Source organism: Carlito syrichta, unplaced genomic scaffold, assembly GCF_000164805.1.
Source record: "Carlito syrichta isolate Samal-C Ts95f unplaced genomic scaffold, Tarsius_syrichta-2.0.1 Scaffold304483, whole genome shotgun sequence".
Lineage (NCBI taxonomy): Eukaryota > Metazoa > Chordata > Mammalia > Primates > Tarsiidae > Carlito > Carlito syrichta.
The window spans coordinates 204,310-231,848 of NW_007248579.1; the positions used below are offsets into that span (position 1 = coordinate 204,310).

Consider the following 27,539-nt stretch of genomic DNA (forward strand, 5'->3'; position numbering starts at 1 on the left):
ATGGCTTTCGGTGCGATGGGAAGGCACACGCTCGCAGCGGCGGGGCGGCTCATCAGCTAGCAAAGAAAAGAAGTGAAGCCAGAAAAGAAGTGGTCGGGGAGCGCGCAGGTGGCCTGAAGGGCCCTTCTGCAGGGCAGGAAGTGGGCGTGGTCTTGTGTAGGGCTGGGGGATGGGAGGGTCTTCTGTGGGCAGACGGGTGGTGGGGTCTTGTGTGGGGCAGGCGGGTGCGTCTTCTGTGGGCAGCAGGAAGTCGAGCAACCTCAGAGCAGGTGGCCGAAGCCCTGCTGGGCCAGGCGGGCCTGTCTGAGCGGAAGAAGCCCCTCTGCTCCAGGCTTGCGCCGAGCTGCCCAAGAGTACAGCCGCACGCTTATCTGCAGGTCCTGAGGGTGGGGCGTTCTCCGGGGCGGCCCACAGGCGCCTGCCCACGATGCGTGATGCGTCAGTGTCGGCGCTCAACCAGGCTCGGCGAAGGCCCTTCTGCAACCTGTGTTGAGCTCCTGTAAGTGTCCCAGGAGTGCCGCAGACCCCAGGGCCCTGCGACCATCCCTTCCCTTCCTCAATGCTCCGGACCCTTTAACTCCCAGCACGTCCAACCCCCTCCCATCACTCTCTGCTCAGACCCTCCAGCAGGGGATCCCCGGCATCTGGAGTGGGGCCGGGTGGGCTCAGGAGGGCCCAGGGCCTTCGCCAAACCCGGCCTAGGCAAGTAATGGCAGCCTACTTGGTGGATGCCCGAGTCTTGATCTGGGCTTCCTCCTCTAGCTGTGTGGACGTGGTCGAGTTCTGCCAGCTGCCTCCCCGGCCTCGGTGCCAGACGGTGACACCAGCAGCTTAGGGCTGGCTGCGGGGAGGGCTCTGCGAGGCGGCCTCCCGTCATGGTTCTCAGGAGCACAAGGGGCCCTCGGAGTGTTGGGAAGCGGGGTCTGCGAGGGTGGCGAGCTGGGATATCCAGAGGTGTCCTGTTGTCACTCGTGAGACAGTGAGAGGTCACGAGGGGAGAGACTGGGGGGCTGCGGGAGGACAGCAGAGGCTGACAGTCTGGAGGAGCGGTGTGTCCCTCCAGGGTTCGGGCAAGGAGGTGGGGGGAAAGGTCTGGACGTGCTGGAGGCAGAGGCGTCTGGAACAGAGGGAGCGACCGTTCAGAGAGGCTGGGCGTGCACGCTGGGCCTCAGACATCCCCCATCCTGGCAGGAAGAGGAGGGCTCTGGCGGCCGTGTCTGGGGGAGCCGGGTCCAGGCCTGGGGGAAGCTTGCCCCTGAGCGTGGCCCAGCTCGCGCCCGTGGCCTTCAGGCGCCGCAGACCCTCCCCTCAGGCCAGTGCAGGCTGGAGCAGCGCGGGGCCTCCCTCGCTCGGCTGGGAGAGAACATTCCCCTCGCCGCTCCGGCAGCACCCCCTGCCATTTCCATCTCCCCCACGCAGCGCCTGCAATGTCTCCCTTCTGGCGTCCTGGCGCTGGGTGAGCGGAAGTGGGGGGTGTCCGGGTGTGAGCCACAGTGGAGTCCCTGGCGGTGGGTGGGATGGGATCGTGCCGAGCCCCCTCCCTTCGGCCCCCTCCCGCCCAGTTCATTCAGTGGGTGAAAGCAAGGAAGAGGAAACCTATCCCCTGCTCATTCATGATTCTCTGCTTCCCTGGAAGCTGGGGCCACGTGGGTTTCCCCAGGCTGAGACCCTGCCGGTCCCTGAGGGTGCTGGAAGCCTCTGGCTCTGGGACGTGGCCAGCAGCCCCACCCGGCTGCACGGGGCAGGCGGCTCTGGATCTGGGCGCCCGCGGCTGTGCTCCCCCGGGGCTGGGTGGCTCTCTGGGGGTGTGCTCTGAGACTGCCACAGACTGTTCCAGACAGAGCGCAGGGGAGGCCGCGGGGGCGGCCGGTGCACCCGTTGCAGCAGCCGGCTGGGGCCTGCCAGCGCCTGCCTTTTCTGGAAGCCCACGCAGGCGGCTTCCGGCGGAGCGCAGGGGACAGCTTTCTCTCTTGGAGAGAGCAGCCTCGTGCCTGGCCCCACCACGGAGCCCGCAGAGGAGAAACCGGGCTGCCTGGGGTTGCCGTCCCAAGCTGGGCGGGTGGGGCACACACGCCCTCACTGGGCTGACTTCACCACACAGGCACCTTCCAAAAGGTGCCGTGTGGTTGGCTAAATCCCCAGATCCCTCCTGGTAGACTGTTCAGATGGACACCCCGACTGGGGGACCTCCCCAGCTCCCGCTGACCTTCAGAGGAACGAGGCAGCCGCCCGAAAGGCGGGGCGGTCGGGCTTAGATGTGTGAGTGGTGCCCTGCTAGAGTGGCGAGCTGAGGAGGCAGCGTCCTTATCAGAGGTTGCGGATGCGTGTGTCTGTCCTGGACGTCTGTCCAACAGAGGGCAGTAACGCGTCTTGAGAAGGGGAGCCCCTTTTCCTAACTTGCACAAAGGCCCGTGCCACGCGGGCCACCTTGCTGAAGAAATCAGCTCCGGGGAGAGTTTCTTCGATAAATCCTAAACAGGCAAGTCACAGGCCAATGCCCGCTCTGGCTTGGGCTGTGACACTGTCGCCACCGCTGGGCCTGGGTCTCCCACACTTGCCCAGGGTCTCCTCCCCGTCTCTGACTTCCGCTGCCTCTCCACCTCTGCGCCAGCTGTCGCCGAACCAGACTGGGTCCCGAGGGTGCAGCCCAAGGCCGCAGAATGGCTGCAGCCATCTGTCCTGCCTTTGGGAAACCCTCAGCCAGACCTCCTTCCCCAACAGACTCTGGGGACCACCGGGCCCAGCCCAGCTGCACAGCCTTGTGGGGGCAGGGAGAGTTGGTCCCGGTTGTCCTCCCTGGGTATAGCCGGTGCTGCACAGAGGGCGGGACGCACTCCCCGGGTTCCCGTGGTCTGGGTGTCGGTCCGGCAGCAAGCGCCCTGGCCAGGCAGCTGCGCTCCATTCCAGACACAGAAAGCACGGTGGCCGAGTCCCGCCCAGAGACACACAGACAAGCGCCTAGAGTGCGGGGCACATCACAGCTCCTGCCGGAGGGCCAGACCAGGCCTGGGCCTGTTTTTGTGGGCTCTGTGGGCTCAGAATGGGGTTTATGTTTCTTTTTCTTTTTGAGTCGGGGCTCCCTCTGTCGCCCAGACTGGAGCACCATGGGAAAATGACAGCTCACTGCAACCTCGACCTCCTGGGCTCAGGCAACCCTCCCACCTTGGTCCCCTGAGAAGCTGAGACTACAGGCACGCATCACACACCTGGCTAACTTTCTGATGACTTTTTGCAGAGATGAGGTCTTGTTATGTTGCCCAGGCTGGTCGGGAACTCCTGGCCTCAGGTGATCCTCAGCCTTCCAAAGTGCTGGGATCACAGGCGTGAGACGCCATGCCCCGCTGGGTTTTACGTTTTTGAAACAGTTGAAAACATTTCTTAGAAAGAGTGCTATTTTGTGATACATAAAAACGATACGAAGTTCACATGCCAGTGCTGGCGGATGAAGGCTCACTGGACGTGGCCACGCCCGTTTGTTCGGGCAGCATTGCCTAGTGCTGCTGTCATGCCACATGCCACAACAGTAGACAGGTCACACGGCCTGAGTAGCAGGGCAGGCTGCATAGCCTGTAGATCTTGCCATCGTCCTACCTGGCACTTTACAGGAAGTGTTTGCCTACCCTGGCGTGGAGCACAGGAGGCCACGGGGCCTCCAGGAAGAGCCCTGGATTCATGGAGACCTGGCTTTGGGGCCCTCCTGCAACATTTGCCACTGTGTGTCCTGGGAAAGCCCCTTCACCCTCTGTGCCTCAGTTTCCTTGTCTGTAAATGAGAATGTCAACAGTGCCTGCCTTGCCAGGAACGCAGGGCCGTGTCATGGACACCATGACAGCGGGGTGTGCGAGGAGTCTGTGGCTGCGGGTGCCTGCAGGCGTGTTCTGTGCCATCTGCCCTGGAGGGAGATGCCTCTGTGTTCATGGACAGAATCCCCCCACGGGAGTCCTCTTTCCTTCTTAACTTTGATGAAACTGCCTTTTGCTTGGGTTTATGATGGCGATGTGGGGTACGAGTCAGGATTAGCTGCCCAAGGAGGCAGGATGCAGGTGAAGTCTGGGCCTCCCATGGGCCCTCCCCTCCCCTGGTTTAGGACCCGCCCCTCGTGCTGTTGCGTGTCCCCTTCTCTCCCGGGCAATGCCCAGAGACTGTCTCTCTCTCTCTCTCCCGCCTTGGTGCTGGTGTGACTAGTGCTCAGGGCCCACTTACGAGTGAGAACATGAGGTATCCAGTGCTTTGTTTCTGTGATGGGTCACTTAGTACGATGGCCTCCAGCTCCCTCCAATCTGCTGCAAAGTCCATGGTTCTGTTCGTCCTCATGGCTGTGTGACACTCCATCATGTGTATGCACCACCTTTTCTTTATCCAGTCCACTTTCGGTGGACAGTGGGATTGGTTCCATGTTTTTGCTGCTGTGAACAGTGCAGCTATAAACATGCGTGTACGGATGTCTTTTTGGTGGAATGATTTATGCTCCTATTGGTATATTCCCAGGAGAGGAACTGCTGGGTCACATGGGCAGTCAATTTTTTGTTCTATTAGGAATCGCCACACTGCTTTCCATTGAGGTGAAACTAGCCAGCACTCCCACCAGCAGTGTAGACACGTTCCCTTTTCTCCACACCCATGCTAACTCTGCTGTTTTTGATTTGTTAACGATGGCTATCCTTACCAGAGTTAGACCTATCTCATGGGAGTTTTGATTTGCATTTCTCTGATAATTAGGGAGGCTGGGGAGTCCTCTCTCTAGCCTTCTTCCCACCACCTTCCTCCCGTCACCCTGCTCCCTTCCAACTCCTGGGCAGGGCTCCCAGGGGTCCCTCTGGCCAGTCCCTGCTGCCTGGGCCGTGGCCCCATCTCCTTTGTGGGCATTTTACTCTGTTGTGGGCCTCCAGATCCGAGGGCAAGTCCAACGTGCAAACCCCCGTTGTGGCCAGAACGGCATGTTTATGCTCACAGAAGCTCCTGGCCCGGGAAGCTGGGGGGTTCGTGTGCCCACCTGGGAGGAGGGCTACCTGCCCGGCGCCAATGGCTTGCCACAGCGAGGAGCAGTGCCCTCTGCCTTGTCCCCACATGGGGACACACGCTTAGTCACAGTCGGGGCGGCCGGTGTGCTAGTGGGAACTGGCAGTGCCCAGCGACTGCCTCTCCTTCCTTTGTGCTGGTGTGACTGATGTTCAGGGCCCACATATGAGTGACAACATGGGGCATTCAGGGCTTTGCTTCTGTGATAGATCACTTAGTACGATGGTCCCCAGCTCCAACCAATTGCTTTGGGAAATGGCGAATCAGGTAGCATGAGGCTCGCTTGAAGACAGAGTGTGAAGAGGGGGAAAAGGAAGACAGCAAACCCACGTGCCTCCTGAGAGCTGTGCACGGTGCCCTGTCCATCTCCACCACAGCCCTTGTCCCCTCCTTGGGGTGATGGGTGGTACCTGTCACACAGAGACCCTCTTTCCCATCCAGCCAGCCGCACGGGCACTCAGGCCCCATCTGCCCTGAAAAGTTCTGGAGAGGCTCCCTCCTTGTTCCAGAATTGGCCTCTTCCTGCATGCTGGCCTCTGATTCCTAGCCTCTGGGCTCAGCTTCCCTGTCTGCCTCAGCCAGCATCTGGAAGCTCCTTCCCACCCAGCTCCAACCTCTTGGTCCTGGCCCTTGGCCGGCATCCCCGAATGCCCGGCCGGGGCTCCTGACTCCAGACTTTCCCAGGGCATAGATGTGTTCTCAAAGCCCCGTGTGGGCTGCCGCCTCCCAGGGGTCACGCATGCTGACGTGGTTCCCCTGCCTTCCAAGATGCTTCCCTTGCCTCCCCCAGGCCTCACACATGCTGACCCAGGTCCCCCTGCCTTCTGAGACACCTCCCTGGTCTCCTCACAGGGCTCACGTGTGCTGACCTGGGTTCCCCCGGCTTCTGAGATGCCTCCTTGGCTTCCCCCAGGCCTCACATGCATGGACCTGGGTCTCCCTGCCTTCCAAAACGCTCCCCTGGCCTCCTGGCTTCCCTCGCAGTCTGTGGCCCTGCCCTTCCTGGTCCAGTGTCATGGAACTACATATGAAAAGAAACCCCAGCGTTCCCTTGTTCTCTCGCCAATGGTGTTTCCTTGGTGGCATCCCTGGAAGATGACTCTGTGTTCTGGGCCCTGGGACCTCCTTGAGGTCTCTAGGGCGGGCGCTCCCTCCCCCATTCCTTTGCTGGATGACCCTAGATGCTAGAAAAGCTTTCCTTTGATGTGCTAAAACCTGCCATGTAATTCCATCTGCTAATCCTACTTCTGTCTTCTAGAATGATCCGGAATATTGGCTACTCCTTCCACAAACCCTTCTCAGTCCCCCATCCTCTTTCCTTCTTCATAGCGCCCAGCTACCCAAGGGCCCTGCTGGCCCCCTCGCAAGGTGGCGTTCAGCCTTGGCCCCAGGGCCTCCGCCCACCCCACCCATCCTGGCATGGCAGACAGGGGCCCGGGGCATCTTGCCAACCTGAAGAGGGGTCTCGCTTCCGTGCGGTGTGAGGTGAGCCTGGTCTGGCGCCAGGAGAGGCTGCGACCCGAGGTGAATGCTCTCAGAGGCCCTGCTAGCCCGGGAGGAAAGACTCGGGTCCCGGCGGAGGTCTCTGGAGCTCGGAAGGCCAGGGCTGAAGCAGGTGACCGTGGCTGGCCAAGGCCTCCCTGGCCCTGACACGCCTCGTGACTCAGAAGCTTTGGGGGGGGAAGTGGCTTGAGACCTGCCTTTTTAACACCTGCCAGGGGTACTGCTGGGGGTACTGCCAGGGAGACTGAGGGTGGCCCAAGTGTCAAACCGTGAGCCCAGAGATCCCTGCTCTGGCCTCTTCGGAGGGCTCTGGGTCTGGCTCATGTCTCTTCACGGTGAAGCAGTAGGACTCCAGGCCTGACAGGGACTTTCCTCCCAAGCCCTCAGGCAGGGGCAGGATGGATGGGTGGATTCCTGTCTCCCCCGCTGTGAGGTTCACCAGGAGAGGGTTGAGGGGAGAAAGAGCAGACCTTGTCCACTTCCCGCTCGGTGCTCTCTCCAGGTCAGCGCCAGACTTCAGGGCCGCGTGTGGCTGTCCTCCGTGCGTGCCCAGCGGGACCCTGCCCTTGTCACCTCCAGAAGGCTGGCCTTGTACCCTGGCAGGCCGAGAGCTGGGGCAGGGCTGGAACTGGGTTTTCCCCTCTTCTCCCCACCCTCGGCCCTCCGCCCGGAGCAGCATTCCTGGGACTTGGGATCGCAGGGCATTCCGTTCCGTGCACTCTCCAACATGCTTATCACGGCTGTGACACTCGTGCCCAGGACTGTGCCAGGGAAGGGCGAGGAGTCCCGCCCAGCCCCCCTGTAAGTTCTGGAGGAAATTCGAAGCCCCATCGACAGGAAATGGCACACAGCACAAGGCAGCGGACGGCAAAACTCCACCACCATTGACACAGATGACGGGGCAGAGCTGAGGAGGACAGCCGAGAAAGACCCCTGGGGCTGAGGACAGGGCTCAGGGAGGCTTTAGGGAAGAGGTGGGCAGGGGCGGGGACGCCAGGCCTGGATTCGGACTCTAGCTTTTGCCAGCTTCACACACTGGGCGAAAGACCCCTGATGACAAAAAGCCTGCCAGGTGAAAAACTGAAGGCCACCGTGGGAAAGGCAAAAGGGAGGGAGAGTTGTCTCAGCCCTCAGAATTGTTGGCCCCCAAAGAAAAGTCGAGATCCCTTCCCCGACCACATCACCAGCCCCTGACCTTTGCTCCCCACCCCCAGGCAGGCTCCAGCTGAGGTGAGGTGACCCCCGCCCCCCGCCTGGCTCAGGGCTCCTCATCGGTCAAGTTCACACCAAGCTCCGCCCCCCTTGAGGCCACGGCTGAGGCGGCACTTGGGGGTTACAGGGAATGAGTTTCTGTCCGATGAATGGAGCGAAGATCCAGGGAGCAGATCCAGGTCTCTACAAGAGGGGACCCCTAACTTGTATTTGCTGGTCTCCATCAGCGCCTCTGGTCCTTGCGCTGATCTTGACCGTGTACATACCAACTTGATTTTCATCTGTGGAGTCCACTTTCCCCAGCGATGTACACACTGTGGTGCGTTGTGGAGAATGGCTTGGAAGAGGCGGGGGAGGCATGGGGGGCCCCTCGAGGGCATTTCAGGAGTTTGAGGAGACGCGCTGGGGGTCTGCTTGGGGCGGCACCTTGGGTCTGGGCCGATTCCTGTGTCCCAAGGCCACACATCAGCAGATGGACACAGAAGGGCCCCCCCTTTGATGTCTTCATGGCGTGCAGTCTAGCAATGACCGTTTGGAACCAGTGTCGGGTGGCTTGTTTCTTGCTGGTTATCGATGGCAACGATGATGCTTCCTGCATGGCTGGGGGAAGCGGGGAGGGTGGGGTAGGGACCCGGGGCCCCGTTTCCTGTCTCCTCAGGAACGAGCTGAGGCTTTCTCTGTCCTGGTTCCAGGTAACAAGTATGAGGTCAAAGTGTACACCGGCGACGTCATGGGCGCAGGCACAGACGCAAATGTCTTCATCAACATCTTTGGAGAGTATGGAGACACAGGTAATGGGTCCTTCACAATCCATGCCCAGGCTGCCTGTTAGATGGAAGGGGAAGGCAGCTTGAGCCCCCTGGGGCGTCTCTCTCCTTGCGATGTGGTATGCTGTGGCCGGTCTGGGCCAGGATTTGTGTTGGAAAGCGCATGTGATGTGTTTTCAGAATAAAGTGTGTCTGGTTTGAGAATTGACTTAGATTGCCCTGTATCTCAGACCATAAACACTCCCAAGCTCCTCATCCCCAGGAAACTCACTCTCACCTATTGTCCGCCCGGGCTTCATGCCCGTTTTGACTTAGGCTTTGGGATGTGGCTGGGCTTGGCTGCCTTCAGTGCAGTGGCTTGGGGCAGACCAGAGTGGGGCTGAGGGTAGACTTGGACTTGGCTCCCAGGGGACGCAGGAACTGAGAACACAGGTACAGCTGCAGGCATCGGGGAAAGTTCAGGTCAGGAGAACGGAGGCCGGTGTTTCTCTCCCATTTCTGCCCATTTGGCAGAGCTACATAGGAGTCGGAAAAGCTACAAAGACATGTGAATTTTGGAACAATGTATTAAAGAATTCAAAATGCATTGCTGAGCTTACAAAGAAAAAAAAGAGCGAGATCTCCAGGTGCCAGAAATGAAGAGGGAGCTCAAAGCCGACGTGTGAGCTGAGAACTGATGTTGTGGCTGCTGGAAGGAGAGAGCTTTCATGTCTAACAATCCTGAGGACGGGCTTTCAGACTCATGCAGGGTCAGAAAAGGAGGCCTTGGCCCTGCGTGCGGCCAGAGATTTGAAATTTAAACTGAGCATAAAGCCAGGAGCCCTGAAGGTTTGCAGGAATATTTTCAGTGAAAAAGTAGACCAGGAAAAAAATTTATCTTGGCAAGAGCTGAGGATTTAAAAAAAAAAATTGTTGTCTGGGGTTGGTGGCTCAGCCTGTCATCCCAGCACATTGGGAGGCGGAGGCGAGTGAATTGCCTGAGCCTGCGGGTTCGAGACCAGCCCGGGCAACTTGGTGAAAACCTTGTCTCTACAATAAATAATAATAATAATAAAATAATTAGCCAGGCATGGCAGCACACGCTTGTAGTTCCGGTTATTTGGAAGGCTGAGGTGGAAGGATCGCCAGAGCCCAGTGGTTCAATGTTTTTTAAAAAGTTGAGACATTGATACCTTAGGGCTGCACTGCACATGGGCTTGAGGGCTGATTTTACACACAAGTGTGATTTGAAATTCCCCCTTGCCCCCAAGTGGAGAAAATTCGTTCCATGTCAGTAATACTCCTGGGTATTTGGCAGAAGCATTTGCAAGACTACGTGCAATTCCCACAGATAAAGTGCCAAAGATGAGCTCACCCTCCAAAACTGCAAAACATTCAAATACATAAACCATTGTGACTAACACCAATGGACACAAACAAACAATAAGTCAAATCCTCAAGAATTTCAAATAGTGGAGTAACTTGAGACAGGCTATAACTTAAATTGTTCAAACTGTTTAAAACCACTAAACAATTGAAAAAAATAGCAAGGCACTCTAAAAAATATAGTATGTTTAGAAAAAAACCCAGAAGTACAGGAAATGAAAATATAGTCACTGAAGATCAATACACCGCGGGTGGGTCAGACAGCACAATTAGAAATGGCTGAATGGAGAAGTGGTGATCTATGAGATAAGATCACCACTTCTATGGTGATCTATGAGATAAGATCACCCTGTGTGGTGATCTATGTGCCACACAGGGAAGTGAAGGGCTGGGGAATATAAATGAGAGCTCAGGAGGCACAAGGGGCGAGTGACAAGTGTCAGTTCTAGAAACAGACGATATGGAGACTAGGTGAGAGGAAATCAGTGGAGAGATAATGGCCAGAACGCTTTCAGAATTGAGCAAAGATACGAATCTCCAGATCAAAGTAGCAGAATGAGTCATTGAACAGAATAAATAAAAACAAATCTGCATTTAGTCCTGCAGCGAAACTCAGAGCAAAGAGAAATATCTGTAAAGGAAGCAGATACGGCAGATGGCCGTCTGTAAACACAAATCGGTGGAGAGCAAATTGCTATCAGCAACTTACAGAAGCTGTAAGTCCAAGGAGTATTATCTTCAGTGTTCTGAGCAAGAATATATGTCATCCTGTAATCCTGTGCCAGCAAGATTATCATTTCAGAGTAAGGGCAAAATTAACAAATGTCCATGCAAACAAAGAGAAATTGAGTTTAGCGTTCATAGATCTATACTTAAGCAACTGCTAAAGGACGTGCTTTAAGGAGAAGGAAATTGTACACAGAAGAAGGGAGTGGATCCAAGAAACAAAGATGAGCAAAAAATGGAGACGTAACAAATCCTAGCAAGCATTTACCATGTAAAGCAGTAATAATGGTGACTAATATCAGTGCACGAGGAAATGTAGACATACCCAAACACTGAAAATCAATAATATTTTAGAAAGAAAGTGGATGGTGAGAAATGAAACACAATAAAGCCCTTGGCCCTTTGGTCCCTGCTTATCTCCCCACACCTGGAAGAGTAGAGATAGATGGCAATGAACTCTGGACTTTAGTAAGTCAATTATTCATCTTAAAATTGTAAAACTAACCTCCCCAGAATAGAAATGCACAACTTAAAAACCAGTAGAAGGACTAAAAGGAAATAAACACTCAATCCAATGGAAGGCAGGTTGTGAGGGAAAATAAGCAAAAAAAAGAAGATGCTTGCCTGAGCCCGTGGGTTCGAGACCCGCCTGGGCAGCGAGACCTCATCTCTACAATAAATAAGAAAATCAGCCGGGCGTGGTAGTGCATGCCTGTAATTCCAGCTACTTGGAAGGCTGAGGCGGAAGGATCGCCGGAGCCCAGCAGGTCGAGCCTGCGGTGGCCGGGAGCGGCCACTGCACTCCAGTGTGGGCGACAGAGTGAGACTCCAACTCAAAAAAAAAAAGAAGATGCTGATAGCAAGACGTAAAACACATGTATCAATAAATGTAAGTCACTAAAGTCATCAGTTAAAAGATAGTCTAATATTTGATGAACAGAAAAAAATTCAGCTTAGATACAATATATGATACAGAAGGCCTGAGAATAAATAGAATGAATTGAAGCATACCAGGAAAATATCAACAACAGGAATTCTTTCCTGTTATAGCTATATTAATATTTACCCAATGAAGCTTTAAGGAAACCACTTTGTTAAAATAAAAGTGTATTAGACACCCACGAAAGGAATAATAGCAAAAGGATCCTATAATAATTTTGAACTTATATAAACTTCACAACATATTCTCAAAAGGTATGAAACAAAAATTCATAAAATTCTTGGAGGAACTTGACAAGTATATGATCATGGGGGGAGATTTGGATCTAACACTCTCAATAACTGGTAGGTGAGATAGATGATAGCTTAGCATAAGTGGAGAAGGTGTTAACTGCATGGTGAATATGCTTGATCCAGTGGAAGCATGGCAACTGCTACATCCAGCTGGTTGAGATGCACGCTCTTATCAAGCACATGGTGACCATCTACTAGACCAAAAAGCAAGTCTTAACCAACTGAAGCAAATCAATAGCACAGAGACAAATTCTTTGGTTACAAGGCAGTAAAAAATTAGGAGAAACTACAACCTCTCACCCCATTTAGAAATTGAAAAGCACCTTTCTAAGTAATTAATCAAGGAAAAACTTCTGTGAGTAATCTGGTAGCACATGTCATGTCACCATCGCTGCCATCACCACCACCACCATCACCACCACTACCATCACCACCATCACCACCACCACCATCTGGAACAGAAGTTGTTGGGGGAAAACTAACAAAAACAGTAGCAACAGCAGGTGTGCAGGTCCCTGTTACCCATCACTTACTGAGTCACCCCAGAAGGACCTTGTGGGGCAAGGCTGCAGACCAGGGAGAGGGACATCGGCTCTTGGGCCGTGAGGTCTTTAAGCTATGCTATTGGAGAAGCGTCAGCCTCTTTCTCAGGGTTGGTTCTGATAGCAGTATGCCATGAGGGATGCTTGGCCTCCAGTTCTCATCTTCCATGTCAGTGTTCATGCTTGGGGGAGCACCATGCTCTCCCCTGGCATGGTGAAGATGCTGGGTCCAAGCCTTGTGATCATCACTGGGCGACATTGCCTGGTCTTTTGTCTCAGCACCCTAAAAGGATTGTCTTAAGGACTTGCTGCAGCCAGTTTCCAAGGAGATCCGTAATCATTAAAGACATTAGAACAGCAATTAAAATTCATCCAAGACATCAGACCTAGAAGATTGTGCAGGCAAAATCTACCAAATATTTAAGAAACCATTAGTCTCCACTCATACAAATGGTTTTAAAGAATAGGGAAAGAGGTCATGAGTGCTAGTTCATCTTATAATTTTTGATAACCAAATCAGGCAGATAAATGATAACAAAGAAATGTACAAATCAGTCTCATTTATGAACAAAGACCTAAAAATAGTAAGATATTAGCAACTGAATTAATCAATAAATATAAGGATAAATGATAAATGGTTTCTACTCTGTAAAGTTTATTCTAGGATTCAAGGACAACTTAACATCAGTCACCCTATTCGCGCAATTTATCACCTAACAGATTGAAGAGAAAAAATGGAATTATCTTAGTAGATGCAAGAAAATCTGCATTCATGACTTTAAGGAGATTGTAGAAACCAGAAATAGAAAGAATACTTCTTGAAAAGGACCAGACTATCTATCAGAATGGGCATTGAAATCATGCTTAATCATGAATACTTGGAAATGCTCTCTTCAGAACCAGGAACAAAAGAAATATTCTGGCTAACAATAACTTCTATTCACCACAATGCTGGTGGTTCTAGGGTCACAGCAAAGAAAAAGAATAAGAAGTAAAAGCTATAATGGTTAAAGTGAAGAGACAAATTTTCATCTTCGTGAAAAATAATGATCATCCACAAAATCCGAAAGCATTTACAAACCTTCAGAGGCAAACAAAGAGAAAGTTTAATAAAGGTGCTGGACACAAGACTAATATACAAAAATTAATGAAAATGCCTAGCAATTCAAAATATTTGACTTAAAAATATGCTATTTAGCTGGGCTCGGTGGCTCAGCCTGTAATCCCTTGCCTTTGGGAAACTTAGGTGAGTGGATTGCCTGAGCCCTCGGGTTCGAGAACCACCTGGGCAGCGAGACCTCATATCTACAATAAATAAAAAAAAAATTAGCCGGGCATGATAGTGCACGCCTGTAGTTCCAGCTACTTGGAAGGCTGAGGCGGAAGGATCGCCGGAGCCCAGTAGGTCGAGGCTGCGGTGGCCAGGAGTGGCCATTGTACTCCAGTCTAGGTGACAGAGTGAGATTCCAACTCAAAAAAATAAAATAAAATTAATAAATAAATAAAATAAAATAAAAATATGCTATTTACATTAACAATTATAAGATGCCAAGAATATTTTTAGGGCAACTCCCTTGGGTCCCCACCCTCTGTGGGAACCTTTCTATCCTCTCAATAAATCCTGCTTTCTCAAAAAAAAGGATATTTTTAAAAAGAACTTTCTGGAAAAAACATACATCTGTTGACGAATATATGGAAAAATATGGTCAAGGATGTGAAAAGGCTCAAATTGATTAAGATGTCAAATTTCCCAGGTTGTTCTAAAAATGCAATGCAGTTTCATCCAAAATCCTAATAGGCAATACCACACGGCCTAAACTACTACTAAATGCATGGAAAATCACAGAAGACCAAATATTGCCAAGACAATCCTGAATAACGAAAGCAATATTTTTTACAATTTTTTTGAAGTTTTATTTTACTCTATGTTTTTGAGACAGGGTCTCACATTACCACCTAAGTTGGAGTGCAGTGGCGTGATCATGGCTCACGGCAGCCTTGAATTCCTGGGTTCAACCAATTCTCCAGCCTCAGCCTCCCAAGCATATGCCATCACACTTAGCTAAATTTTTTAGTTTTTGTAGAGACAAGGTCTCACTCTGTCTAGGCTGTTCTTCCACTCCTGAGCACAAGTGAGCTTTCCACCTTGGCCTCCGGAAGTGCTGAGATCACAGGTGTGAGCCACTGTGCTGGCCATTCATCTTAACAAAATTAATAGTGTAAAAATATTCACCCTGCCAGATATTAAGACATTATAGGTCTTGACAAATTAAAACACTGTGATATTAGTAGAAGGACAAACAAAATACAGGAATGGAACAGAATAAAGCGTCTAGGAACACACGTAGATGTGACATTATAAATCAGAAGGAAAATCAGAAATGTTCAGTTACTGGTGTTTGAAAAATTGTCTCACCATGAGAAAAGATAAAATTAAACCTGTACCTTTCTCCATGCACAAAAATAACTTTCACACGGGCTAAAGACTTAAATGTGAAAAAGCGAAACTATAAAATTTTTGGAAGAAACTCTAAAAGGGTATTCTTTAATGTCGATTTAGAGATGAGGTTTCTTAACTAAGTCAGCCAAAGAAGTATCAATGAAGCACACCGAAACAAGAAAAATGTTTATATGATAAAAAATCACAAGGACCGTAGAAAAATGGAATAAAAGATAAAAACAGGAAAATTACAGAAGAGCAAAGGCTACATGGTATACATATAGATACACACATACACATTTTAAGAGACGTTATCTATGTTGAATTGAACTATGGCAGCCATGTGTAGCATGACGTTCGGTCAACCGTGCTTCTGCCATTTTCTTTGACTGTCCTGCCTCCCACATGGTGATGCTAGCATGCACTCGATTAACACCATTTTTTGAGTGAACGCCACACTTAAAATGTGTACACATGGTTCTGGCACCCCTGTATAGTATATTTGAACACCCGCTCGATCTCTCCAAATAAGTAGGAAAATGCAAATTAAGACCACAACAAGATACCACTGTACACACAGCGAATAAACATTTAAAAAAATAAGCCGGGCTCGGTGGCTCAGCCTGTAATCCCGTGCCTTTGGGAGGCTGAGGTGAGTGGATTGCCTGAGCCCACGGGTTCGTGACCCACCTGGGCAGGCAAGACCTCATCTCTACAATAAAATCAAAAAATTAGCCGGGTGTGGTAGCGCACGCCTGTAATTCCAGCTCCTTGGAAGGCTGCTGTGGAAGGATCGCCAGAGCCCAGCAGGTCGAGGCTGTGGTGGCCGGGAGCGGCCACTGCACTCCAGTCTGGGCGACAGAGTGAGACTCCAACACACACACACACAAAATGTGTGTTGCTGGATGCAGTGGCTCAGCCTGTCATCCCAGCATTTTTGGAGGCTGAGGTGAGCGGATTGCCTGAGCCCACAAGTTCGAGACCAGCCTGGGCAGCATGATGAGACCTCGTCTCTACAGTAAGATCAAAAAATTAGCTGGGTATGGTAGCGCACACCTGTAGTTCTGGCGACTTGGAGGGCTGAGGCAGAAGGACCGCTGGAGCCCAGCGGGTTGGCGCTGGGGTGGCCGTGAGTGTGCCACTACACTCTAGCCTGGATTAGGGGATGAGACTACAACTCAAATAGAAATATATATATATGTTAATAATGATTGTGGGGAATGAGAATCCCCCTACTCCCTGCATGCAGCATGGCCGTTTTTGGAGGACGATCTTGCGGCTCCTAGGAAACGGAAGGTCAGCAGACCGCAGGACCTGGTGGATGTCCTGCCTGTAGGTGTCAACTCAGAGCACAGATGTGCGGCTGGAGATACCAACAGAAGAGTTCGTTTCCATGCTACAGCAACAGCAAGTCCTCCGAAACCGACACGCCCTACCCTAGAGGGAGGCACAGATGGCTGCTGTGTTCTTCATTCTATTGACTGCGTCTGGAACAGTGACTGGCATCCATAGGCTGCCCTCCAAGACACGACAGCCACCGAGGGAAAGCAGATTACACCGGGTACATGGTGAAGACGGGAACAATAGCAGCCACCCCCGGCGCTGTTCTACCCCCCGGGATACCCCCATGCCGCCTGTGCATGAATATAGCCAGTTCCACACGAAACCTTTGGGCTGGAACTCCTGTCACCACACGGTACAGATGAAGAACTCAAGGCAGAGAGACGTGTGCTGTAGTATTGTTTCTGCAAAATGCTAAAGCAGGCAAAAGTAGCATGTCTTCTGTGTAGACACATGCATGTGTAGACAGAAACTTGTGGGAGCAGTGCACACGAAATGGAGGCTAGTGTTTGTTTTGGGGAAGAAAGCAGAAAAGAGTCACGGGGAGGGGCCTGAGACACATCTGTTACGGTTTATGTCCTTAAGAAATGAGACAGATCTGAAGTCAAGTAAGCAAAAACCTGTTTTATGTCTTAAATCTGAATGGTGGACACATGAATGTCTTTGATGATTGTCTATATATTGGAGGGATCACAATTTAAAATTTTAAATGTTTAAAGAATTTGGTATTAGAAAAGAAGGAACACAGGATGATTTCAGCAAAACATTGGTGCTCAGGTGGGAGGATATGGCAAATCTGCCTTGTAGAAAGATAACAATGGAAAATTGCAAAGCAGAAGGAACAGGCTAGAAACTGAATCTGAACTGTGCACCATCACCTGTCTACTTTTGGCAAGCGATTTAACTTCTGTAAGTCTCTGTTTCTTCACTTGCAAGACAGAGTGAATAATACTTCCTTCTTGAATTGTGGCAAGAAATACGTGAAGGAAAAAAAACAACCCTAATTCAATAACCAGCTGCATCTAGTAACGGTTATGATCATGGTTTTCCAGAAGGGCAGTCGGGTCTGGGGAAGGCTGTAGGCCAGGGTCAGGGTCCCAGCCACTGCCCCACACCAGCCACTATGGCCATCACTCTGGTTCAGGACGAGCCACCTGCAATTGCAAGTGAGGCAAGGCCTTGGGTCTCCAGAGGGGGAGGGAAACAGATCAGTTGGCAGGAAGGGGCAGAAACCAAAACCCCAGTCATGGGAGCTGGGCACAGGCCATGCGCCAGGCATGTCTCCACCTGGCCTGGAAGCCAGAGGGATGCAGGTGCCCTCAGATCTCGAGGGAGGCTGCCCTCACCAACCCCGGAAGCGTGTCCTTCAGTGAGTGGCCCACGGGGCTCTGCACTGGCTTCCTCTCCTCTCCCGGTCTTCTGTGTCATCTCCTTGTGTGTCTGAGCACACAGGCGAGCGCAGACTGGAGAACGAAAAGGACAACTTTGAAAAAGGAGCCGAGGACAAGTTCATGCTGGACGCCCCAGACCTGGGCCAGCTGATGAAGATCAACGTCGGCCACAACAACAAGGGGGCTTCCGCCGGTTGGTTCCTGTCCAAGGTGCGTGCAGCTGTCTATCGGGGTCTCCGTCTGTCACAGGGGGGGCCTCTGGCTCCTTGGAGGGTCGTGTCCCGGCCCGACTTCCCTCCCAGGTCCACCTGTACCCACCCTTCTGCTCGAGTTGTTGGCCAGCTGTGTTGTCCCCCAACCTGTGTGGCCCCAGGACATTGCCCAGCCATCAGTCCCTCGAAAGCCCCATCCTCCCGCTGGAACCCAGCCGGGGTCTGGTCATCTGCCGGGAAGCTGTCCCTGGCTCTGGCCCTCCAGAACCTCCCCGCCCATGGACGTTTACAGCCCTGCCCCTGGCCTCCACGGGCCCAAATCGTATGCCTCCTTGTGACTTCTCAACTCTAAATTTCAGGATCTCGGGTCCCTGGTAGTTTTACCTTCCATGACAAAGTTAAGAATTAAGAAGAAAGCAAAAAGACTTCTGAGCAGCCAAAACATGTCCAGTGCCCAGTTCGTGTGGGAATCTCAGGCCCCCAGTTCCATCCTGCCCGCCCAGTCTTTGGATTGGCACTTCTCTGGGGCCTCACTCAGAGCCTAGTAGTTGCATGCCAGCCCTCCTGGCAAACTCACTACCTGAAATGTCAAACTCACAGCAGAAAACTAGAAGGATAAAGAGGCACTGTCATAGGGCTCTTGAGAGTAGTGGGGGTAGGGAGAGGAGACAGAAAATGCCAAAGGAATATTAAAAATTCATGGGCGGCAGGGCTCAGTAGCTCAGCCTGTCATCCCAGCACTTGAGGTGAGTGGATTGCCTGAGCCCACGGGTTTGAGACCAACCTGGGCAACTTGATGAGACCTCATCTCTGTGATTAAAAAAAAAATAGCTGGACGTGGTAGTGTGCACCTGTAGTTTCAGCTACTAGGAAGGCTGAGGTAGAAGGATCGCCGGAGCCCAGCAGGTCAATGATGGAGTGACTGTGAGTGTGCCACCACACTCAAGCCTGGGCGACAGAATGAGACACTAACTCAAAAAAAAAAAAAAGGGCGGGGATGTCTGAGGTCATTGGGGAAACGGGCCACAGTCTTTGTAATTCTTTCCCTCGTGAATAAGATGTTGCTGCATCTCAGCTCAGCACAGAATGAGAGGGAAATGTTAACGTGTTATATACTTTTAAAAAATATTTTAGCCGGGCTTGGTGGCTCAGCCTGTAATCCCAGCGCTTTGGGAGGCTGAGGTGAGTGGATTGCCTGAGCCCTGGGTTCGAGACCCACCTGGGCAACTTAGCGAGACCTCATCTCTACAATAAATAAAAAATTAGCCCGGCGTGGTGGCGTGCGCCTGTAGTTCCAGCTACTTGGAAGGCTGAGGCGGAAGAATCGCCGGAGCCCAGCAGGTCAAGGCTGCGGTGGCGGCTGCACTCCAGTCTGGGCGATGGAGTGAGACTCCAACTCAAAAAAAAAAAAATATTTTGAAAAGGTCTTATTGCTTAAAACAGGAAACACTTAGATTCGCAATAACTTGACTATAAAGAACCATGCTGTCTAGCAGTTGAGGTTTTGTTACTGTCTGATGTCATTTGTCTTCTAGCATCAGTTAGAAACATGTCGGGCTGCCAGTATCAGAAAGTTGAAGTGTGGCGTCAAACAGCCAGGGGCTTGTCTCATCATCTCACAGGAGATGCAGACACGGTCAGCTTGGGGCTGGTGCAGCTGCTTTCGGGGCACCTGCTGTCTGCTGCATCACCATCCTCAGCACTGTGGCTTCCCTGTTCCAGCTGCTGTCTCGTGGTCACAGGATGGTTGTAGAGTCACTAGGCATACCCTCTTGTTCCAGCCAGGAAGGGAAGGAAGGACAGAGGGCATAAAGACTGTTTTCTGGCAAGTCTTGCATGGTTTTGAAAGAAGCAGAGCCATCTTTGCAGCTTCTGGTGACATTTCATTGGCCAAAAATGTGCTACGTGGCCACCCAGTTGCAGTGGAAGCTGAGAAGTCTCTCTGGCCTTTATAACAGAAGCAAAAGCTGGTGTTGGGGAATGGTGTTGGGTGAGTGCCCTGGAGTGGCTGTTGCCTTCTTCCCACAGCCACCCGGAAGGCGCCACTCGGGCTCTTGGTGTGGGACCCGGCATCAGCATGGAGTGGCTGGAATTCCTTTGGAAAGGAAGGCCTTGCTCAGCCCTAAGAGCAGCACAGCTGGGCGGGACAGGGCGCCCAGGAGGCTTGGAGATAGTACGGGGTGGGACTCCAGAATCCAGGTGCCAGCCCGCAGGCAGAGGGGTGTTTTCCTCTACTTGCCCAGGCAGAGGACGGAGGCGAGGCCAGTGTGTGTTATGGCCTTGGCCCGCGTGGGCACGCAGCAGGTCTCTAGCGTCTAGTCCCTTCATCCTGAGAAGGAAGACTGCAGGAGCGAAACACAGGGCTCTGTGGGCGGGGCTGCAGAGGGGACAGCTGGGCTTCCTTGGTTGACGGGGCTGTTCATCCCTGTCTCTTGGGAAGACTCGAGAAGGGACAGGTCCCCATGCCAGACTGTGGCCCTCTGTGGCCCTCACACCCAAGGGACAGCTGGGCAGGGACGACACACACACGCTGCAGATCTTACTCCGTGGCCTTCTGACATTTGCTGTTGAGGACAAGCAGACTTTTGCTTTTGTGGGTAACCTAATGTTTTTTTCCTGCCAGATGCTAGCAGGATTGTTTTTCTTTCTAATTCGAAAATCTTGTCAGGGAGCATCTAAGGGGGGGGGGACTGTGTCGGTTCATCCTCCCTCCCCTCTCCCCTCCCCCCCCACTGTGTATTTGTTTTAAATTTCTCTAGAACAAGCAAGCCTTTTCTACCTGATGGCAGGACATTTGTTTATTTGTAATTAATTGCTAGCTCAGAAAAGACTCCCTGTCACCTTCTAGAGTCTTGCTTGGGTGGCATTTGTTCTGGCCTCTTCCTGGGACTTCCCGTCATCCAGTGACTGGCTCTCCATTCTCTGCCTCCACAACTTGCAGCTTCTCTCTTCCTCCTTCCATCCCTGTTTTCTTTACATTCCTTGACATGGTACCAAGTTCCCACCACGCATCCCCACAGCATGGACTTGCTTTTCTGTTTCATTTCCCAATGGCTCTACATTCTTTTCCTCATAAAAGTAAAAAGTTTAGAAAATACAAGTATACAACAAAAAAAGACAATATAAACCACTCAGTTTCCTTGCCCAAACATAATACATTAATATTTTGATGACCATCCTTCAGTTGCTTTTCTATTAATTGATCTCTCTATTTATCTACGATATATAATTTTTTTAAATGGGGTCATAATGAACCTATTCTATGTTTTCACTTTTGCATGGAACGTGCATACTTCCCAAGTTATTTGTTTGCTTATTTTTTTTATTTTTTTGAGTTGGAGTCTCACTCTGTCGTCCAGACTGGAGTGCAGTGGCCGTTCCCGGCCACTGCAGCCTCGACTTGCTGGGCTCCGGCGATCCTTCCGCCTCAGCCTTCCAAGTAGCTGGAATTACAGGCACATGCTACCACTCCCGGCTGATTTTTAAAATTTATTGTAGAGATGAGGTCTCGCCAAGTTGCCTGGGCAGGTCTCAAACCCGCAGGCTTAGGCAATCCACTCACCTCAGCTTCCCAAAGCGCGGGATTATAGGCTGAGCCACCAAGCTCGGCCCAAGTTATTTAAATAGAAGGATACGGATCTTTTACAATGTGATTTTTAACGACCATAAGAGAAGTTCATTGTACAGATCTACTGTGACTAGTTAAAACAGTCTCCTTTTAAAATAGAAAATAGATATTTCTATGTTTTCTCAAAATTATTATATCATATGATTATACTATACTACACATTGTACTATTATATAGTATGTAAAAAATATATTGTACCATACAGGTTGACTAGCTCTTCCTTGAAATGCTTAGGACCAGCAGTGTTTTGCATTTTAAATATTTTTGGATTTGGGAATATTTGCTTGTACATAATGAGATACCTTGGGGATGGGACCCAAGTGTAAAGATGAGACTCATTTACGTTTCATAAATGGATATGGGTGAAATTTCATTTCAGAATGGAATTGGATATACCTTATACACAGCCTGAAGGTACTTTTGCACAATATTTTAAATCATCTTGTGCATGAAATCAAATTTTAACTGCATTTTGGTTATGACTCATCATGCAAAGTCAGGTGTGGAATTTTCCACTTGTGGCAGTATGTCGGTGCTCAAAAATTTGGGGCTTGGGGGCATTTCAGATTTGGGATGCTCAACCTGTATAATTTTGCTACATGGCATATGATATATGTTTGTATAGTAAGCTCCCACATTATACACAGTTCCGGGCCAGACATTCTGGCAGCTTATCTTTATGCATGTCGACGATTATTTCTTACTATAAATTCCTAGGAGTTGGTTAAAGGATAACAAGATTTCAGAGCTTTGAGGCATTGTTGCGATATCGTTTAATTGTTAAACTGCCGTTTTTAGATCGATCTAGTAATATTTCAGTGTCATCTTGTTGCCTTTTCATCATAGTCCTTTCTGTCTTTAAGGCTGAATACTCCGATTTCATGAGAACTAAGTCTTCTTTTTTATTTTGCTTTATTTTTATTTTCAGCTGGAGTCCCGTCTTGTCGCCCAGGCTGTAGTGCAGTGGGGCGATCACAGCTCATGACAGCAGCCTTGACCCCCTCAGTTCAGGCTATCCTGCCTCAGCCTTTCGAGTAGCTGGGAATACAGGCATGCCCCGCCATGCCCAGCTAATTACTTTTATTTTTTGGTAGAGATGGGGTCTCCCTGTGTTCCCCAGGCTAGCCTCGAACTCCCAGGCTCAAGTGATCTTCCTCATCTCCTAGAGTGCTGGGCTTCTAGGCACTAGCTACTGTGCTCGACCTTCTTGCTTTGACTTTGAAGACTCCCAGCAGCGGTGGAGGGAGCGGTGGCCCGGGCTCTGGGGTGTCTCTGTGTGACTCTAGGCTTTACCAGGCTTCCCTGGACACAGCAGCGTCCTTGTGGCCGGCTTTCCCTGGGTCACTGAAGCAAGGAGTGGGTCTTCCTTGCGTGCACGCAAGTGAGGGGCGGCATGGATGGGAGCACCAGCGGCAGTCGGTGAACCCACCCCCGTTCCTGCCCTCCCCCTTCCCAGATTATCATTGAAGACATCGGGAACAAAAGAAAATACGACTTCCCCCTCAACCGCTGGCTGGCCGTGGACGAGGATGACGGCAAGATCCAGAGGGACATCTTGGTGGGCGGAGCGGAGACCACAGGTAGATGTGGGGTGGGGCGGTTGGCTTCTTTGTGCGGCCCAAGGGTCGGTGTTGTCAGCTGTGACCTGGCAGGCCCAGCCGGGGCAGAGGCGGTGTCGCTCTTGCTCCTGATGCTCCGTGCTCCTTGGGACAGCGGGGTGCAGCTGACACTGGGTGGTCGGGAGCGATGCCTGAGCAGACACAGACTCCCAGGGGATCTGGGGAGATGTCCCAAGGGTTCACTGACTCCCAGGGGATCTGGGGAGAGGCTCTGAGCAGACAGTGGCTTCCAGGGCATCCGGGAGGTGTCCCGAGTAGATGCTGACTCCCAGGGGATCCGGGGAGATGTCCCAAGGGTTCACTGACTCCCAGGGGTTCTGGGGAGAGACTCTGAGCAGACAGACTCCCAGGCGATCCAGAAGATGGCCTGTATAGACACTGACTCCCAGGGGATCCATCCGGGATATGTCTCATGTAGACACTGATTCCCAGGGGATCCAGGGGATGTCTCAAGTGTTCACTGACTCCAGGGCATTCAGGGAGGTGTCCCGCGCAGACACTGACTCCCAGGGTATCTGGGTGATGTCCTGAGAAGATACTGACATTCAGAGGATCTGGCATGATATCCTGAGTAGACACTACTTCTAAGGGATCCGGGGAGAAGTCCTGAGCACACGCTGACTCCCAGGGGATCTGGGGTGATGTCCCAAGTAAATACTGATGCCCAAGGCATCCAGGGTGATGCCCCAAGCAGACACTGACTTCCTGGGTTTCCAGGGTGATGTCCCGAGAAGAGTCATTCCAGGAGGTCTGGGGAGGCGTTGAGCTAACACCGACTGCCCCGGGCAAGGAAGTTTTCCATGGGAAGAATTCGGAACGTGAACTTCCATGAGTTGTACGTTCATGAGGATGTCGATTTATGTTATCTCCTCCTCATGCTGTGTGCTTCCTGTAGGCCAGGCCCTCTGCGAGGCGCCTGACCTGTTTAGGGTCCATTCACTGTCACAATCACCCTTGTTCTCGTTTCACGGATGAGGAAATGGAGGCGCATAGAGGCGGACAGACCTTTGCCAGGTCACACATTGTGAGTTTCGGATCCAGGCCCGGTCTGCTTCCTAAAGCCAAGGGTGCAGGTTCCACAGCATTCCTCCACCTCCCAGCCACCGGCATTCTGGAAGATCAACGCTGGTGCTGTGCCCCCCTGAGGGTGTGGTCTGCAGCAGAGTCTGGTGACTCCCCGCCAGTGATGAAGCCCAGGGCCCGTGGTGGGACGCACAGCTTGCGCCACAACCTGGCTGCATGTGGTCCCGCCAGCCTTCCCTCGGCTGCAGCCTCGCCCCTCGCTCTCCCTGCCCTCTCCCTCCACCGCTGACCTCCTTCTTCTTCACCCCTCGACCTTGAACCTGCCACCTCTTCCACCTGTAAAGCGCTTTTGCTTTTTTCTGCTGCTCAAATCCTGCATCCAGAAACTTCCGCGGAGTCTCCCCGGCCCCCTCCGGATGGGCCCTTTCTCCTTTTCCTCCACGCCTCCTTAGCAGACCCCGGGTGCTATTGTTTTGGGGACAAGTGCCCCTCGGCCCTGGCGCTTTCCAGCCACAGTTGTGGCCAGATCATGGCGAGGCGTGTCACACGTCATTTGTCACAACAGTTTCACTTTACTTAAAACCGTGCTAGGATGGATTTCGCACGCAGGCCGACGGCATGCGTTCCTGCTACTCGTCTCCCGGGTATGGTGAAAGAGGAGACAGCAGACCCGGGGGATGGCTTGTTTTGTGACACGGACCATGGGGGGAGGTCCGCCTGTCCCCATGCCCTGGAGAGATGAGGCTCTAGACCCACTCTCAGAGCAGTGGCATTCACACATGCCCGTGGGCCTGGCATCCAGTAAGCACTCAGTGCGTGTTTGCCTTGTTGAAGGAGGTGTGAGTGTGTGAATGCATGGTGCATCTGATGCCAGGTCACATGGGCATCCTTGCTCCGTGGGCCCTTGACTCACCGTGGAAGGGCATGTCAGAGTGAGTCCAAGAGAGGGTTTTTAGGTATGGTTAGAGAACGTGGGTGCTCTCAAGGGAAAGGAAACCCCTGTGCTGCTAGCAGGGTGCTTTATGCATGTTTCCAAAATACTGACCAACCAACCTGTTTCTAAGCTAAGCTCCGTGTGTTACAGAGGTTACAGTAAGCTACAGATTGCAAGTTTCAGTCCTTATCATTTTACCCCTAAGCTTACATGTGTCGCGAGGAATTCTGAGGTTATGGGAGAAGTTGCTACTTAATGGAAACACCATGCCTCAGTGTCTCTGGTGACTCCCTGCTGCCGTCCCCTATTCCAAAGTTGGGCCTGGGTTTCCGTCAGTGTAGGTGTTGTTTAAAAGAGTTATGTCCTGAGGAGACAGCGCCCAGATGCTGACCATCTGGCTTCCTAATGGTCTAAGCTGGCCTGTAGGAAACTCACCATCTATGTCTTGGCAATGCCAGCTGTCCTGCCTCTCGTCCATGTGGTCACATGGCCTCTCTCCCAGGGAAATTCAGGATGTTTGTTCCTCGGGGGTCACAGAATGGGGATGTGCGGCGGGACAGGGTGAGTGATGGGCGGGGGCCTAAGGCCTCCAGTGCCAGTTGCCCCAGACCCCAGGACAGGATGGAGAGTGCACGCCAGTCCCAGCTGAGTGCTTGCCTTGGTGCTCCTCTTGCTGGGCCCCGCCTCAGCGCACAGCCCCCATGCCGCTCCTCCTGCGAAGCCCGTGTCCTCAGGCACTTCCTGGTGGACCAAGACCCCCAAAGGCCCAACCCACAGTGCTCCCTCTGTTCCTCGATCCTCCCTTCCTCCACCGTATCAGGCAGAGAGGAAGGCCTTAATGCGCTCTATTAAGTTATGTTTTTAAGTTATCAGGAAAAGAGCCAGCTAAATGAATCAGAGAGCTCCAAATATAAATCTCCACTAATGAACTTGACTATTATAATTATATTAGACATAACAGAATTCATCTGACAGCTATTAATAATGAACACATGGTAATTATCAGCAAAAACAGGTCCTATTCTTAGCCAACCCAAGTAACTCCTTCTCTTTGCTAGTTTCCGGGAATGAGGACTGATGGTTTCCTGTAATGATTACGGGGAATTTATTCTCAAACTAAGATGCACTGACACTCGAACTCTGTAGAAGATGAGAGGAGGTTGAGAGGGACAGTGGGTGTCGTCTGAAGAGGGCTTGGGGGAAATGAGGATGTGTGGAGGAGGATGTGAGAGGAGGATGTGGGGAAGGAAGGAAGACACGGAGGGGTGAGAAGGTGTGGAGGGGGTGGACACGGGTGGATGAGGATGTGGGGGAGAGCACCTGAGTGGGAGTTAGTGTGTGTGGAGGATGGGCTAGCACAGGACATCGCCGTCAGCTGGGGGACGGGGGGCGGTGTCACGATGCAGCTCACTTCGACCCCTCTCTTCCATTTCAGCTATCACGTATATTGTCACCATCTTCACTGGGGATGTGCGGGGTGCTGGGACCAAATCCAAAATCTACTTGGTCATGTACGGGGCCCGAGGGAATAAGAACAGCGGGAAAGTCTTCCTGGAGGGCGGTGTGTTTGACCGAGGCCGCACGGACATCTTTCACATCGAGCTGGCCGTCCTCCTCAGTCCCCTGAGCCGGGTCTCCATCGGGCACGGCAACGTGGGCGTCAACAGAGGCTGGTACTGCGAGAAGGTGAGGAATGTTCCCAACCCGGGAAAGCCTTCCCTGATGCGGCTTGCAAGTTATGAACTTTGGCTGGACTCCTACTTGCTCCTTCCTTTGGGCAATCCCTTTCATCAGGCATTTGTGGTGGTCCTGTGTCCATCTAGCTTGTCTTGTCGGGGGTCAGGCACGAAGGCTGTTCTGTCTGCGTACCCCAAGGCCAAGGATGGAGTGTGTCACCCAGAAGTGTTCAGCTGGCGGTTCTAGATTACTCTGATTCCTGGCATAGCGTTTCACCTCAGGTTGTGAATCTTTCAATCAACAAGTATCTTAAAATAAATGTCTGTAATGTGGAATATTTATACTTTAGAGAGCACACATAATAACAGTAAGATAGAGTGAATGTTAAGACAATAACTCCATTGTGTCTACTGCACAGCTTCAGAAATAGAACATTCCCAAACCTTTGGAACATCCTCTGCCTCTCCCCAGTCATATAGGTCTCTCTCCTTCAAAGGGCATACACTCTTATGAATTTTGTCTATGTACACACCATTTGTAACTGACAATTTTCACCCAACATTATGCTTTAGATAGCCACCTAAATGATAACAGAAGCTTCCTTCACCCATTGCCCTGCTGTAAGTATTCCGTTGTATGAATCAATTGCAATATATCTGCCCATTCCTCTCTTGATGGATATTTTGAAGTTGTTTCTTGATTTTCACTACCATGAAATTCTTGTACACGTGTCTTTGTACACAAATGGGACAGAGCTTCTCAGGAGGAGGTTCTAGGTTGCAGGGTAAGTGAATCTTCAGTTTTACAAGATTATTGTTATTTCCAAAGTATTCCAGATTGCCTTCCAAAGCAATTGCCCCATTTTACTCTCCTGCCAGCCATCGGTAAGAGGTATTTTTTCTAGACA

At 51.6% G+C, this 27,539-nt stretch overlaps 1 protein-coding gene across 1 annotated transcript in view; it reads left to right on the top strand.

The window, feature by feature from the left end:
- The window catches only part of LOXHD1 (lipoxygenase homology domains 1), a 170,435-nt gene that overhangs the window by 26,668 nt on the left and 116,228 nt on the right, over positions 1-27,539 (top strand). The window contains exons 5-8 of the mRNA XM_021713353.1: positions 8,427-8,525; positions 17,601-17,749; positions 22,836-22,959; positions 26,391-26,641. Of these exons, the coding sequence (XP_021569028.1) occupies positions 8,427-8,525; positions 17,601-17,749; positions 22,836-22,959; positions 26,391-26,641 (623 nt within the window). The remainder of the gene's footprint in view (positions 1-8,426; positions 8,526-17,600; positions 17,750-22,835; positions 22,960-26,390; positions 26,642-27,539) is intronic.